Genomic DNA, 14,321 nt, shown 5'->3' with positions numbered 1-14,321 from the left:
GTGTGTTATTAGCAGTCATCATAGAAAACACAGGATTTACCATACCAGAGCAGATCAGGGACCTGTGATTCTGCCTCTAACAATGACCAGTGTCTCAGAACGGCACAGCACCCTGTAATCAGCCAGACCACACAATAGCCGAAGCCTTCCTGGCCTCAGGCCACTAATTACTTTATGTCCTGAGGCACGACCATTGATAGGGCTTCCCCACCTCCAAGGTCCAAGTGTAATTGAAGAGGCAGACTGTTCTCCTCTTAATCTTTTGCTGATCTAGTACACCCTTTGCTTCCGTTAGCATCTTGAGTTTTGTGGATGCTTACATGCCCTATGGAAAATGTCTATTTATATCTTTTAAGTATTAGCTTCTAATTTCATCAAGCGATCTGCTGTTCTAAAGTCAATGAATAGAGCTTGAAGAAAATATTCCTCCCATCGTATGAAATTAAAAAAAAAAAAGTTCTTCCTTATCCTAAACTCGATAAGAACTTAAAATCTAGAAAATTTTATAAAGTAATAATGAGGAAAACTCTGATCATCTTAAATAAAAATAGAATAATTTCAAAAAGTTATATTTTGTTTTTTACATTTTCTAACCTTTTTCATCATGAATTAAAATTCTAATGATAATTTTTTTTCAGTTCAAATATAAGTCAGTTAACAAGGTAGAGGGGATTTTTTCCACAATTTTGAAGTTAAATACATGAATAGGAGAGCCAGAGTAGTTAGACCTTTTCAAAAAACAGCTTTGGTCTTACCATTTTGGTCTTACCACCTCAACCACTTTTCTTTGTGTCAGGAAACTCTTAGACAGTTATGTAAAAATGTTCTTTCCAGCTTTCTTGAAAAGTTTATTTCCTATATTATTCTCTGCTCTGAAATCCAAAATATGAGTTTTTAAAATCTGTACCCTACCTGCAGCACTATTTCTTTTAATTGTCAGCTAAAGAGGGTGCTTGCTGTTGGTATGTTTGTACTAGGCATAAGCAGTTACAAAACTTATGACTGAATTATGGAGGCAGAAACAGGAGCTACAGTGATAAAGCTACAGTGATGAAGCTGTACTTTTAATCAGCTATTTCATCTATACAACTCAACGATGCTGTAAGATTCACTCTTCTTTTCCAGCTTGACGGTTTTATTCTAGTAGTCAGTTTTCCCAACAATATATCTTTTCTGCTGCAGATGTCTGTGTGAAAATTTTTGCTTCCTCCTCTCAAAATCCTTTACAAATGCCATGACGACCACCTTGCCTCTGTTACTGAGCTAAGACACACTATTTCCCAGGCAGCATCTCCCAGCTGTTCCATGTCTGCCCAGTATAAATTTTCCTCTTGAGACCCATGAGCAATATCAAGAATAAACAGCAATGGGTTGAACTGAGGAGCTGTTGAGCAGTTTTGGGGGGCTGTAAAGGCATTATTCTGCCTTCCCTACTCTGCTGCATGAACCAGCTACTGCTTCTCTTGCTCATCTCTTGACCTAGGTGGCGAGGCCTGTCCCAGAACAGCAGGATTAATTAAACTGTTTTTTTATTTGTGGTTTCAATTTGTGAGCCAGGCCCCAATCCCCAGAGAGGAGTTGCTACCAGGGACTGTATTGGCTTGCCTCATGCTCTTTCAGATCCTCCTCCAAATGAAGAATCTTTTTCAGAGCAGCAGCAACATATTTCTTCCTTTTCCGCAGGAAGTCCTGCTCTTCCGTGCACAGACTAAACCCCAAGCGCACATCCAGGTCTCCTGAGCTGGAATAGACAATGGGACAAATCAATGCACATGTCATTTATAGCCAATTTCAAGACCTGTAGGGCAGGTAGTCAGCAAACTCCACAAATCATCTGTAAAACAAGCTATTTCCAAGTCTGCATATTGATCAAAGAACAGAAGAAAAAGGAGCATTTCTATTGCCAGCAAGGAGTAGTAGTGAGGATGAAGAGGAGTTTCCAAGGTGCTTTACAATTCTTGTGAACACGGGCACAAAGATAAGACACACAAGCCAGGGAAAGATCACGAAAAGGCGTAATTTCAGGAGTAATTTTTTCTGTATCCATTCCTTTTTGTCACCGTGACATCCTGGAAAACTCAAGTGATGCCACCATCACCTGTTCTCAGGTTTTGACAGCTCACTAATAGTTTTTAAAGTGAAGGTCCTAATGAGCTATGTGATGGAGCTTGAACTGCAGAGCAAGTCTTGCAGCATCACCCCCTGCTCAGCCTCTGTCCCGTGAAATCCAGCCTTTCACCTGTGTGCTGAACAGATTTCTAGATAAGCATTTGCAAGCTTCATCCTGCAAATATATAAGAATATCCATAATTTTTTCCACATGGGCAGCCACATTGAAGAAATGTGAGAAATATGAAGCACAAGCCAAAAAATTTGCAGAAAAAAAGGTACAAAACCAATCAAATGGCAGCTAATGTTTTGTGCCTTCAACACAAACACACTTGTTACTGAGAAGAGCGCTCAATATTGACCAAATCTTCTGGGTCACATCACCCTCTGGTGGCTGCAAACCTTATCCTGAACATTACTTTCACCAATATTTCACAAACGTAAATGCTTCAAGGGTTAATGTTAGTAACCTCTGTCGTCCAGCAAATTTGGTATATCACAGTGTAATTTTGAAAACAGAATAAGGTCAATTGATTGACCTTATAAAAACAAAAAACTTTTTTAGCCATAGATTAAAATTTCTCTTGCTCTCTCTATAAGCCTGTATCTGTTAGATTTACATTTCTATACATTTTGTTATGGGCTGAGATTGAGCAGGTAGCTCTTCCTCCTATGCTTTGAATTTCACCTACACAAAGTGCTCCCATGCTCTGAAAATCCACCTTGCTTCCCTTCTGTGTATCACCCAATAGTAAGGATGCGGTGAACCATAACGAAGTTTTCAGCTGTACCATAAAACCTCATTGTCTCCAATTTTACCTATCACTGGTGCAATTCTGTCCCTGCGAGTGGGCTGGCAGAGGTGCGGCTGGTCAGGTCTCAGCCCCCATTCTGCTCAGTGAAACAGGAGAAGGGGCAGAAGCCAGGCTGCCCTATGTTTGTTTTGGTGACTTTGCAAAGTTAAAGAGGAATAGGGTTTATTTCAGTCATTACACAGATCTGACTATTGGCATAAATGGGCAATAAAATTAATATGTGAGTAGTGCAGTTTTACTCATGTCTAAGAATAGCAGTCATAAAATAGGCTAATTTACTCTGAAGAAACCTACCGAGGCTCATAAACTCATATCGAACTGCGTGATCCTGTAACTGCAGCAGACTTGCACTTACCTCAGGCACCACGTGAGTACAGGACAAAGCACTCACGCAGCATGTGTTCATCTCTCCACCTATCACAGAAAAAAACCTAGATAACTAGTTTACAGTAATCCTGGATGATAGGACAAAAAGAGGCTATCTTACCATTTTCTTGCTGTCAAGCACAAGTGAAAGGAATGATCCTAGAAATCCAGAAAATAAAGCTAATTAACACCAAATTTTAGAACATTTCTTTCCTTCAAGCTCAGGCAATGCTCATTCAGTAAGAGAGGAGGTTCTCAAATAATATGGCTAAGGACTTTAGTTTGGTACAATAACCAAAGTCTCACTCTCTGCTCTGGAATCAAATTCTCTCTTATCTAACAAGCCTGTCTATTTGGGGCAGTTAGTGTGCCACGAGCTTGAATGTTAGACCAGCTCACAGTGTGCACACTTAGAAGAAGCAACAAGAATGAGACAAGTTACCTTATTAAAAAAAAAAAAAAAAGAAAAAAATTACAAAAAAAAACCCTCTCAATATCAATTTTTAGACAAGATTAAGATCTGAATTAAGCTCGCATTCTGGATTTTTTTTTTTAATTACTAGCCATTCTGGAATTACCCCACTACTGAAAAAGAAATTTTGGAATGCATGTGCATATTATGGTCATTTTTGTTCCAAAAAAAAAAAAAAAAGAAAAAAATTACATACAAAAGCACTCTCAATATCAATATTTAGACAAGATAAGATCTGAATTAAGCTCGCATTCTGGATTTTTTTTTTTAATTACTAGCCATTCTGGAATTACCCCACTACTGAAAAAGAAATTTTGGAATGCATGTGCATATTATGGTCATTTTTGTTCCTTTGAACCACTTAATTCTGATTTTGGGATGCAGGTTTGCAATGATTTTCATTTTATTATAATTATTGTTAACATCTCTTTCCTTAAAAGTGAATATGACAGTCTTAATTTTTTTTTAACATTTTCAATAAACAGCTGTACAATTTTACACAGTGATTTTGTTCCCTCAGTAGCTTTATTTCTAGCAGGACAATATTAAGCACATTTTGAAAATATTTATTCCAAAAGGTTCACAGCACTCACCTCTTCTACTATTATTTCCTTCTGCAAAGGGAGTGAATTCAGAGGGAAAGAAAGGACCCCGGATTTCTCTGTTTCATTTTTATCTGCCAGCTGAAACAACGTAAAAAGTGGTAGGGGTGCAACACATGAAAGGTTTGTCACCTCTAGGACTTCTCCTACTAAGAGAGCTTGTTCAGTTCACTGGTTACATTCATTTCTTCTTCTAATTTCATTGAGGTTATTGATAACATACAGAAGGGGAACGTACCTCTTCTGGTAATATGATATCCAGTCTTGTCTGCTCATTTATGATGCAGTGAAATACGATGATCCTAAGACTGGGGTCAGAGTCCAGTGAAATCTTCTGGCTTCCTTCATGGGACCCTTTCACTGTAAATGTAAGCTCCTGATCTAAACAGAGAGGCAGGGAACAAAGAGAATTTTAACTATTCCAAGCAAACACACATAGCTAATAAATAAAATCCGCTTCTACTCTGCATGCTTTTTGTCTGATTTTCCTTACACCATAATGATTAAGTAGATTTTGGGTGGCCAAACCAGATGGAAAACTGATATAAAACATCTTGATGGATCTATATAAATCATTAATATACAAAATCACAGATTTTTGAAATACTATAGCATGCTATTTGGTAGGTGCTTTCCATGAATAAATAAAACCAAGATTTAGATTTAAAGGAGTGTCAGTTTAAAGGCACTTTGGATTATTCGTATTGAAGAAGAGAGTCATTTTTTTGATGTCAGTCTGTTCTGGTTCGTCATGTACATTTTATTCTATCTTGTGTCTGCTACAATAGTCAAATGATTCAAACCCCAAAATCAAGCAGACTACTTGACATGTGCCCTCATGTCACCAAAACGGAAACAACCTGTTAACTCAAAGGCTGTGTTCCTTGCATGGAAAAGCCTTTACGTTTACAGAGAGACCGTATGCTGTTCTCTTGCAAGATCAGGGCCAAGAGGCATATAATTTTAGGTCACTAACCTTTCCGCCCCATGTTACATTTCAGTCTGGAACTTCCTACAGTGCAATTCAGCCATTGCTACCATTTTATTCATAAAGGTCAATTTTCTGTTCATGAATTATCTCAAAACAGCCATGATTTTTTGAGATTTGCCCCATGAGCAGCTTTACACAAGCTACTGTTTATTTGAATGAACTTCAAGACTAGTGAAGAGTCCTGCTATATTTAGCACAGCTACATTTTACAGGCAAAGTCCTGATTTGGTGGTGGTTTGCATTTTGTGCAGACCCCTTTGGTACAATTTTACATTTAAATATAAGAGCATAAGTTTATTATTTTTGCTCAAGCAACCAAAAAAAGTCCCTTTCAGAACCCTGAATGTGCAGAAACTTTGTACATACTAAAACCCAAATTAAACATACAGGATAAAATTTCTACATATTAATTTAATTATAAGATACTTTTAAAAGAAGATCCAACTTAGTTAAAAATTTTCATTTTGAACAAGCAATTATCAAAGAGAACTAATATTTTTTTCCAAGTTTTTAATTCTAGTATATATGGCTCTATTTTTGCCTCAATTTAAGATTCGCCTTGGAACTAAATACTTGACTAACTTGAGTTTTGACAGATACTATCTTTCTGCAAGGTGGGGCATGGCAAAACTAAGTATTATGTGACACAGCTAGAGTAACATGCACAACAGATTATTAATTTTTCAACATCTGTTATAACGATTGAATCACACCACAAAAACAATAGGTTGATGAAGCAATAACCTCACTTGTGGATTGTTGCTTCAGCTTCCCAGTATCCACTCTAACCTCCAAACAGGAAACCTCACGTGCCTGTAGCAAGAGAGGATAAATGGCGATTGAGAAAAGTGTAAATGTCATTACAAGTGATTCATACTGTTCTCAACTGACCCCTCTAGTTGATCAATGAGCAACACAATTATTATCTATTACTATGTCTTCAGAAAACATGAGGGCAATAGTGACATGGATTTATTTTCTAAGTTTGAAAGTAAAGAGGAACAACTCATAAGCTGCTTGAACTTGGAGAGACAGTTAAGTAAAGAAGATGAGACCTATTCAAAATAACGGGCGTATTGAGATATGGGACTCTTCTTGTGAGCGTTTTATCACTTTCTTCACTAACACCTGACAGTTCTGGGTGTAATGTGGGAATAATAGGTCGGAAATTCAAGTTTATAGAAGAAAGTAGGTGGCACATGCATGCTGAGAGCAGCCTCACAGCATGCCTTTGTAGAAGGTGGCACCACACTGGAGTGATGGGAAAACAGTGATCCTTAGTGCTAACAACAGATCCTTTTTCTCAGTAGGACTGATATACTGGCTTTGGGACACAGCTCAAAGTTTCCAGAGTTAAGAATATGAACACTTGTTACGCAGGCACAGGAAAGATTATAAGAAATATACATTACCACTAGTACTCCATTAGTAATGATGCCATCAGGATAGTCCAGACTGAAAAATAAAATGGAAAATATAATGTCATGGGTGGGATAACTCAGATAAATATTTAAGTCTATGAGTTAACACATTACTCATTTTCCCCCCATCAACTTTGACATTTCTGACTAACATTCTCACTCAGAAATACTTTAAAGTTTTTATCAAACATAGTTCTAGACGATGAGCCAAGTTGCAAGTTTTTCCATCCACCCATGATAGAATATGAAGCTGGGCTTTTACTCCTGTGGTTTTTCGTACTTGCTTTAGTAAACCATGTAATGAATTCTGATACGTAACATACTGAGTTTGAGGAGAGCTGGAGGCTGTTACATCCATTTTGATTGTTTTGATCATTACACAGTTTGACCCAAGGTTTTGTACTTGAAAAACTAACACATTTGTCTAGGTTTCCACAATTTTCCAAAAATTACCATAAAGGCAGAAGGAATTGTACTCAGTTCTACAAAGTGATTTGCAAAACACACGTGAGATTTTAATATATCACTGTATGTGTAGATCTGTTTCCACTTATCCATCTAGGGGCAGAAGTGGGTTCATATACTGCAGATGCCAATTTTTATATTCTTAAATATTTTTCCCTCAGAAAAATCAGGCAATGTCTCATTAAGGATATCTTACGATTTACCATTTCATTAAATTGCAGATGTAAATTCATACAGTATCTCAGTAATACAGATTAGTCCAAAGGGAATACATACATACATAAAATTATAAGGATTGAGCACCAACTCCTCAATCTGCTGCAGACAGTATTAGCTGTTTATTCAGACTTTACAAGCTATGGATTATACACTCTGTAGTCTCACATAGTTATATCGATGAGATATGTATTTCATCTCAGCTGAAACCAGGCAATAAAATTCCTTTAAAATTGGATGAATGACATTGTTATTATCCATTTTAAGAGAAGGTTTATCAGAACTATTAGATTTCAGTATAAACACACATGAAAATAGCTTTGTAAAATTTCCCATGACAAAGAATTTCCCAAAATTTCGAAGTTCATACACAGTTTAAAGTTTCATTTCCAAATCAGTATCTTCCTTTAAGAGAAAAACATGAATTGGTTAAATACAGTGCAGAACACTCAGGAAAAACTTTCCAGTAAAAAAAAAAACAAAACCACAAAAAAAAAAAGGAGGTATACACTGGAAAAAAGAATTTTACTTAAGAATTTTGTAGGATCTTTTTTTGAAAGTGCATTTTAAAAGAGTTCAAATAACATTGGTCAGGAATGGGCAAAAAATACTCAGTGTTTCTACCTGCATGCAGGGAAATGGGTTTAAGTACCACTCTGGTTTTGTTTCAGACACAAACTTTTGCACTTAATTACTATTTTGTAGTCAAATAGTTGTAACATTACAAGACATATGGTGTCACCATCCTCAAATACTTCATTAAAAAAATTAAGGAAAGCAGAGAAACAGCATGGTGGATATTAAAAGATCTCAGCCTGCATAGCCTGGTGAAATGAAGGTGGAAAGGCAGGAAAAGATGTCTCTTCATGGAGGTAAATATCCAGTGGCTTTGCAGTATTATTTGAGGTATTGGTATCAGCAAAGTATAAAGTTAGACTGATAGTTAGGAGGTCCAAGGCATGACCTTCAAACAGGGTGGAAGAACCTACACTGTTGGACATAATGGCTCGGAAGGCTCCTGGGAAGAACCAGGACAACACAGGCATTAAGCACCGACGGCTGAGATGTCCCTCTTGGGGTGTCACCTCTGCGGTCACTGCTGTAAGGAAGCTCAGCTGCTGTCACTCGTTGGTTACTCTCCACACTGCACTTCCAACTTTTATATCCCAAATTTCAAGGCTTCTGCAGGTCACAGCATAAGACAGATGGTTTGTTTGGTTTTTTTAACCTGGTGATCCATATGCTTAAGAAGAGCAAAGGCACTCACCTTTCTCTGAAGCTTTGGAGGTCAGCTGTGGCTAGAAACAGAGCTGAACTGGGTGCAGAAGAGCTCTTACTATTCAGGTTGGCAGGGACCTTTGAATATTTTGCCTATCTTTGGAGCACTGAATAACGTCCACTTCTCAGCACTAGCTGGTAATTTCCCTAACAACCAACCTGCTATTAGACAGCCCTTGTTACACATACTAACACTCCTGTCCTCTCCTCCATCACAGTTTGTGATCTGTGGCCTTTTTTAATGCAGACCTCAGTTTTACTATGAGAATTGGGAGCATGTTATGGCCTGTGGCGGGGGAAGCCAGGAACAGAGACCTTGGGCATCCTCCACTAAATGTCTGTTGAAGGGGTGCCTGAGACTGCAGTGGACTCTGTGAGCTCAGGGATCACTTCCCAACACCTGGTAAGCATCAAACTGCTGCCTTCTCCTTTTTAGATCATGCCTGGCTTATAATGAAATGGGCAACATTGTATGGGAAGTTGCAGTCACACAGATTCTCATATTACAGCTCACATTTGGAGTAGATTACTGTGCTCCATTTCACCAGAGAATCTGGATTTTTTGATACCTATGTACAAAATTTTAATTCTTTCATGTCAGATCCGGCTTCCCCTTCATTTTAGTATATTCCACATAGTGCAGGATACTTTTCTGACCTTTCTGACGACCCAAGAGAAGCATGGGAGATGGTACTATTTGAATAAAGAAAACTGTATTCACCTCAAAGATTCTTTGGTTGTCATCTTTCTTGACTTAAAACTTTTGCCTTCAGTGCTCCCTGGACGCCCTGTGACTTTCTGCCACAAACACAAATACGAACAGTACATTTGGCTCCCGATGGATGGAGACTCGGCCTACTCTAAGAGCTTCCTCAGCAGTGCTGAATCCAAATGGCTAGCATGATCTGCTGGTCCCCCCACACATAGGGGAAATTTCTCAAAATAACACAGCAGAACTACAGAAAGAAAAAAAGACTTTTATTTTCTAAAACTCATGCTTTTTTCATATTTCAATAATTAATATTTAACTTTTATACAACTTTTTGTACACCTATTTACATTTATTTGTGTTAAGTGGGCTTTGTTTTAAACATCGTCTTTCACATTTGAAAAAAAAGGTAAGGGGAGCTGAGATGAAAGGTTGTATAAGAGTGGTCCTTCATTCTTCTAAGAGTTGTTTGAGATGCACCTCCTTAACTTGGGACATCTGAAAGATAGAAAGAGGCCAAAAAGAAGATCAGCAGACCCAGAAAATACCCTGGGGCCCTCAGACCTCTCCTTGGAAAATCCAAGTACCTTTTAGTTCATCAGAAGACTCTTTGTGGCCCCTCAATATCACATGTGGGCTTCAGCAGAAGTCGGAGGGGAGGGGGATGTTGAGTGAGCGAAGCCACCTAGTCCAGCGGGACCCCGACCCTGTAGCAACTCGTAGAGGCTCGTGCTGCTGCTGGACCCTACCAGTGGAAATACAAGGGAGAAAGCCCACGTTACCATTGATAATCACCAGAAAATAACACAAAAAGCACTAAAGTATGCAAATCAACAACCTGTGTACAACGACCTTACCTTTTCTGTCACTGCTGCTCAAGGGCAGCAGCTCTCATGCCAGCTGGGCTTGTGTTATGGGCCCATAAAACATTGGGCGGGCGTTTGCAATCACTTGGCTTGGTTGCTGGTGAAAAGGCACTTGGAGGAAGGAGCATGCCTTCCTCTCTGTGTCGTTAGGATCAAACGTTTGGCTCTCTCTCAGTGCCTGCCACAGGTAGTGGCAGCAGAGAGGTGATCATTTGCAGGTACTGCAGGAGTGGCATAAGAGTGAGGCAAAACTAGAGAGGGTATTCGTCTTGCAGTTGTGGAAACCAAGCTACCAAAATGAAGGTTTTCTTCCATTTTAAATAAAAGATAACAGGAATAAATGGGGGAACCGATTTCATACAGCCCACCAGTGCATCGTGAGGGAATTTTTACAATGTTCTTTGGTAAAACTAACACAAAACACAATTTTTGCAGTGAGGTCAATAGGCAAACAAAAATAGGAATGACAAAACCACTGTCGTAGGTGCGACCCAGGAAACTTTCTTGGCCTGGGGTTACACTTCATGTGTGATATTATTCATCTGAAATGCTGGAAAGAAAGAACAGGCTAATATAGTGAATCTTGCAACTGGTAAAGTCTAGAATGAAGATGGGGAAGGAATGAAATACTACTTCAGATAAATAGTGTCAGACAAAATGTGCTGGTGGGAATAATTATTAATTTCAGAGATAAACTGCCATATTTACCCCAAAAAAGTATTTTGTTCCCATCACAATACCAGATTTGTAGAAACTGTCCCACATGGTTAGCTGTACTTCTTGTTAGCACCACGGTTGTCTCTCCCCCTCTGAAAATTATCTCTAATCTCTGTCAACACTTCTCCCATCCAGCAATGCCAAAATCCCTTGCCAAAACCTGTTGAGCTTGTTCAACACAGAAGTTGGTTTGGTCCATAGCTTTCTGGTGATCCATCTCAGCTGCTTCAGTTTAGTCTTTCAGACCTTTTCAGGGCTCTCTAGTTTATTACTGGTAATGCGATCCCTTGTCTCCAATTTTAGTGCACAAACCCTTTCATTAATTACTCCTGATATCAAACTTTTCCATGTTGAGGGGAAAAAAAAAACCCTCGATATCCTAGAAAGATCACAATATTTAATCAATTCAGATGTGCTTACGCCTTTATTCCAGGCTCGACTGATGGGCAGAACAGTATTGACCACCACACATATGCAAGAAATGTAAATGAGGGATAGTAGGGGAAAAGTTTATCTGCCTTCCGACAAGAAGTCCATTTTCCCAGAGAAGTGTCTTCTCTTTTCTCAGGCCTGCTGGGACCTCACAGGGACATTCCCTCCCTGACTGACTTATGACGCAGCAGACTGACTTATGATGCAGCAGTTTCTTCCCTTTGCGTGTGGAGTTCTTCAGGCCACAACTATTATATTGGTCACCCAGGTGCCACACTATGAATGAAAAATGTGGATCAGATGTGTTCTTGCTGTAGCAACTGAGCCATGACTGCGGTTCTTTTTAAAACCTCTTCCTTGGCACTGCCCAGGTTCCTTTTTATTTACACAGTCCCAGCCATCTTTTTCCAACCAGTAGAATTCCTACTCAGACAGCACCTGCAGAAATTGCTAAATATCTGACTTCATCTATTGAACATGTCTCCAGGAAAAGGCAACCAGCTGCAAAGTCCAAGAGAAGAGTTTGACACACAGCCAGTACGCACATGCTCCGACATGAATTCCAGCCTCCATCCCCATATGCAAACCTACTCATGCACAACATCCAAGCCAGACAACCTGCCTGGATCTCCCTCATCAAAAGACAGGATTATCTAGAGTATGATTCTACATACCAACTCCACAAGCCATCCTCTAACTTGCAGAGGAAGGAAGACTGTAGACAGGCCATTTGGGACATTTACTGGAGCTCCCTTTCCCATTGTTATTACTGATTTCATGACACTCCTAAGCTGTGATAGGCACCATTTGTCTTGCTGTTGCTGGGCCTTCTGCCAGTTTTGGTGCACAGTAAACAGCAAACAATCTGCCCTGGTGAGTTTCCATGAGTTGTAATAGGAGATTCTGGGACTGCTTTATCTCTGTTGGCTTTTTTGCCTGTGAACACTGGGAGATCTTTCCTTCTCCATTCATAACGCTGAGATACTGCCCTCTCTCCAGCAAGTCCCAATTTCCCCTTCTGTCAGGAATAAACACGTTATTCAAACTCTTCACCAACATACTATCCTGCTAGGCCTTCTGAATTGCCCCGAATGCCTTGAGAAGGTCCCTCCTGTAAGGTTGTTTTAACAATGCTTTCAATCCAGTAACATGGATCAAATTGGTAACAGAAATCCTTTCAAGTAACTTCCTGAGAGCCATAAAGCATATTATGGAGACAGAGTAGAATACCCGTGATCCTGCATCATACTCCTTCTCCAGTTAGAGTGATAGGCTCCCAGATTTCTCCACAGCATGAATTATCTGAAGCAAACATGTCCCCTAAACAAACTCCACCAACAGATTCCAAGCCTACCAAGTGAAGCTAGTGCTGCTCCTCCAGTTTTCCTGGTTCCTCAGTCCTCAGCCTCCCACAGTGATCTTTGCTCCTTTCTTAACGCAGAATATTTAGTTCCTCTCCCTGCTGGAACTGATACTCAAGTCTACACAGCTCCCCACATGTAGCCAGATGAGCTAAACAGATCAACTTACAGGACAGCATTTTATAATGCTGAGGATTTGAAAAACCAGATTCCCCAAGAAGGGGTGACATAAGACATTTAGGCTTGCCATTCCTTCTTCTAAGGGTCAAAACTTCCTCAATATTGTAGTTGTCTTCATAGTTCCTTGTGTATTGATCCAACGACAAAGAGAACAGGAGGAAGTTGGTGCCCAGGAGGTAGCAGTCAAACAGGGCAAAAATGATGTTCTCAGATATTTAAAATCTAAAAATATGTATTCTGAAATTCCAATTTACTAGACTTGAATGAAAACATCTAGATATTGCTTTCAGTGACTGTAGGTTTAAGAAACACTGTCACATATGAACCAGCTTTCCAGGCTATTTTTATACAGAATACAACACTTTATATAGAATTTAGGACTCTACTCACGTGTTCTGCAATGTGAACTCCACCTCCAGCTCTTCACGTGCCTGAAGAGAGGGGAAAAAGAAAGAAAGGTACATTACTTATTTTTCTTCATAGCTTTCATCATACCAGTTACATATAATTTGTAAAATATATATTCAGAATAGCAATTAGGAAAATTCCCAGAACATAAGAATAATTTGCAAGAAAATCCCGTGGTGCCAACTGAAGATGTTGAATTTTAAGATACTGAAAAAGCAGTTGCTAAAACTAGTTTTTTGAAATCTAAATGCCATATGAGCATGCAGTCGTAGGAACTGCTATTCTGCTAAAGCAGCCATTTTTCAGATTTTAATTCCCAACACAAAAAGAATCAGCTGCTTTAATATTATTACAGTTTAAAGTGGCTGAAAATTCAGAACTTATACCAAGAACCAACAAACATGCCAGAAATATTCAGAATTAAGGCACTGAGTAATTAGTTCTAGCTGGTTCCATCCTAGATTTTTAGCACAGAGATTTGTTCTTAACAAAAACTAGCATGGAGCACTCATACAGGGATTTTAAGTCTTTCTTATAATAGCAGCAAAATACAGTTTAAGTAGATTTTTCCTATAATGAAACACTGTAAAAGGATATATTTAAGTGGAAGGAAAGAATTTGCTTTTGTTCTCACTAATTCCGTTGCTCACCTGTGGATTCAGCTGAAACTTCACTCGAACAGTACGTCCTACAGTGAGTTTATCTATGTCAAAGAGAACTGTGCATAGTTCGTCATCCCTGGTGATTGTGTCTTCATCACAGACCTTTAGCTCCAGCACATTCTGCAAAAATGGAGTTATTTCTATATCTAAGAGCTCCATAAGGCAGAAAAATCTCAAGACTAGATTTTCCTCCCTCTCCCCTCCAGTTTTAGGGGAAGAAGGAAAAGAGAAAAAGAAACAGAAAAGGGAAA

General features: G+C 39.0%; 1 protein-coding gene across 1 annotated transcript in view; it reads right to left on the bottom strand.

Moving 5' to 3' along the window:
• LOC103912808 (cytosolic phospholipase A2 epsilon-like) overlaps window positions 1–14,321 on the bottom strand; it is a 33,473-nt gene that overhangs the window by 8,117 nt on the left and 11,035 nt on the right. Inside the window, exons 4-11 of the mRNA XM_009319215.1 lie at window positions 14,059–14,190; window positions 13,391–13,431; window positions 6,768–6,810; window positions 6,105–6,168; window positions 4,603–4,745; window positions 4,356–4,445; window positions 3,412–3,449; window positions 1,606–1,741 (exon numbers count right to left, since the gene is read on the bottom strand). Coding sequence (XP_009317490.1) covers window positions 1,606–1,741; window positions 3,412–3,449; window positions 4,356–4,445; window positions 4,603–4,745; window positions 6,105–6,168; window positions 6,768–6,810; window positions 13,391–13,431; window positions 14,059–14,190 — 687 coding nt within the window. The remainder of the gene's footprint in view (window positions 1–1,605; window positions 1,742–3,411; window positions 3,450–4,355; window positions 4,446–4,602; window positions 4,746–6,104; window positions 6,169–6,767; window positions 6,811–13,390; window positions 13,432–14,058; window positions 14,191–14,321) is intronic.

The sequence above is a fragment of the Pygoscelis adeliae genome, unplaced genomic scaffold (genome assembly GCF_000699105.1).
Source record: "Pygoscelis adeliae isolate BGI_AS28 unplaced genomic scaffold, ASM69910v1 Scaffold22, whole genome shotgun sequence".
NCBI classification, from domain to species: Eukaryota; Metazoa; Chordata; class Aves; order Sphenisciformes; family Spheniscidae; genus Pygoscelis; species Pygoscelis adeliae.
The sequence above is the reverse complement of the archived record's forward strand: the minus strand, read 5'-3'. Positions and strand labels throughout refer to the sequence as shown.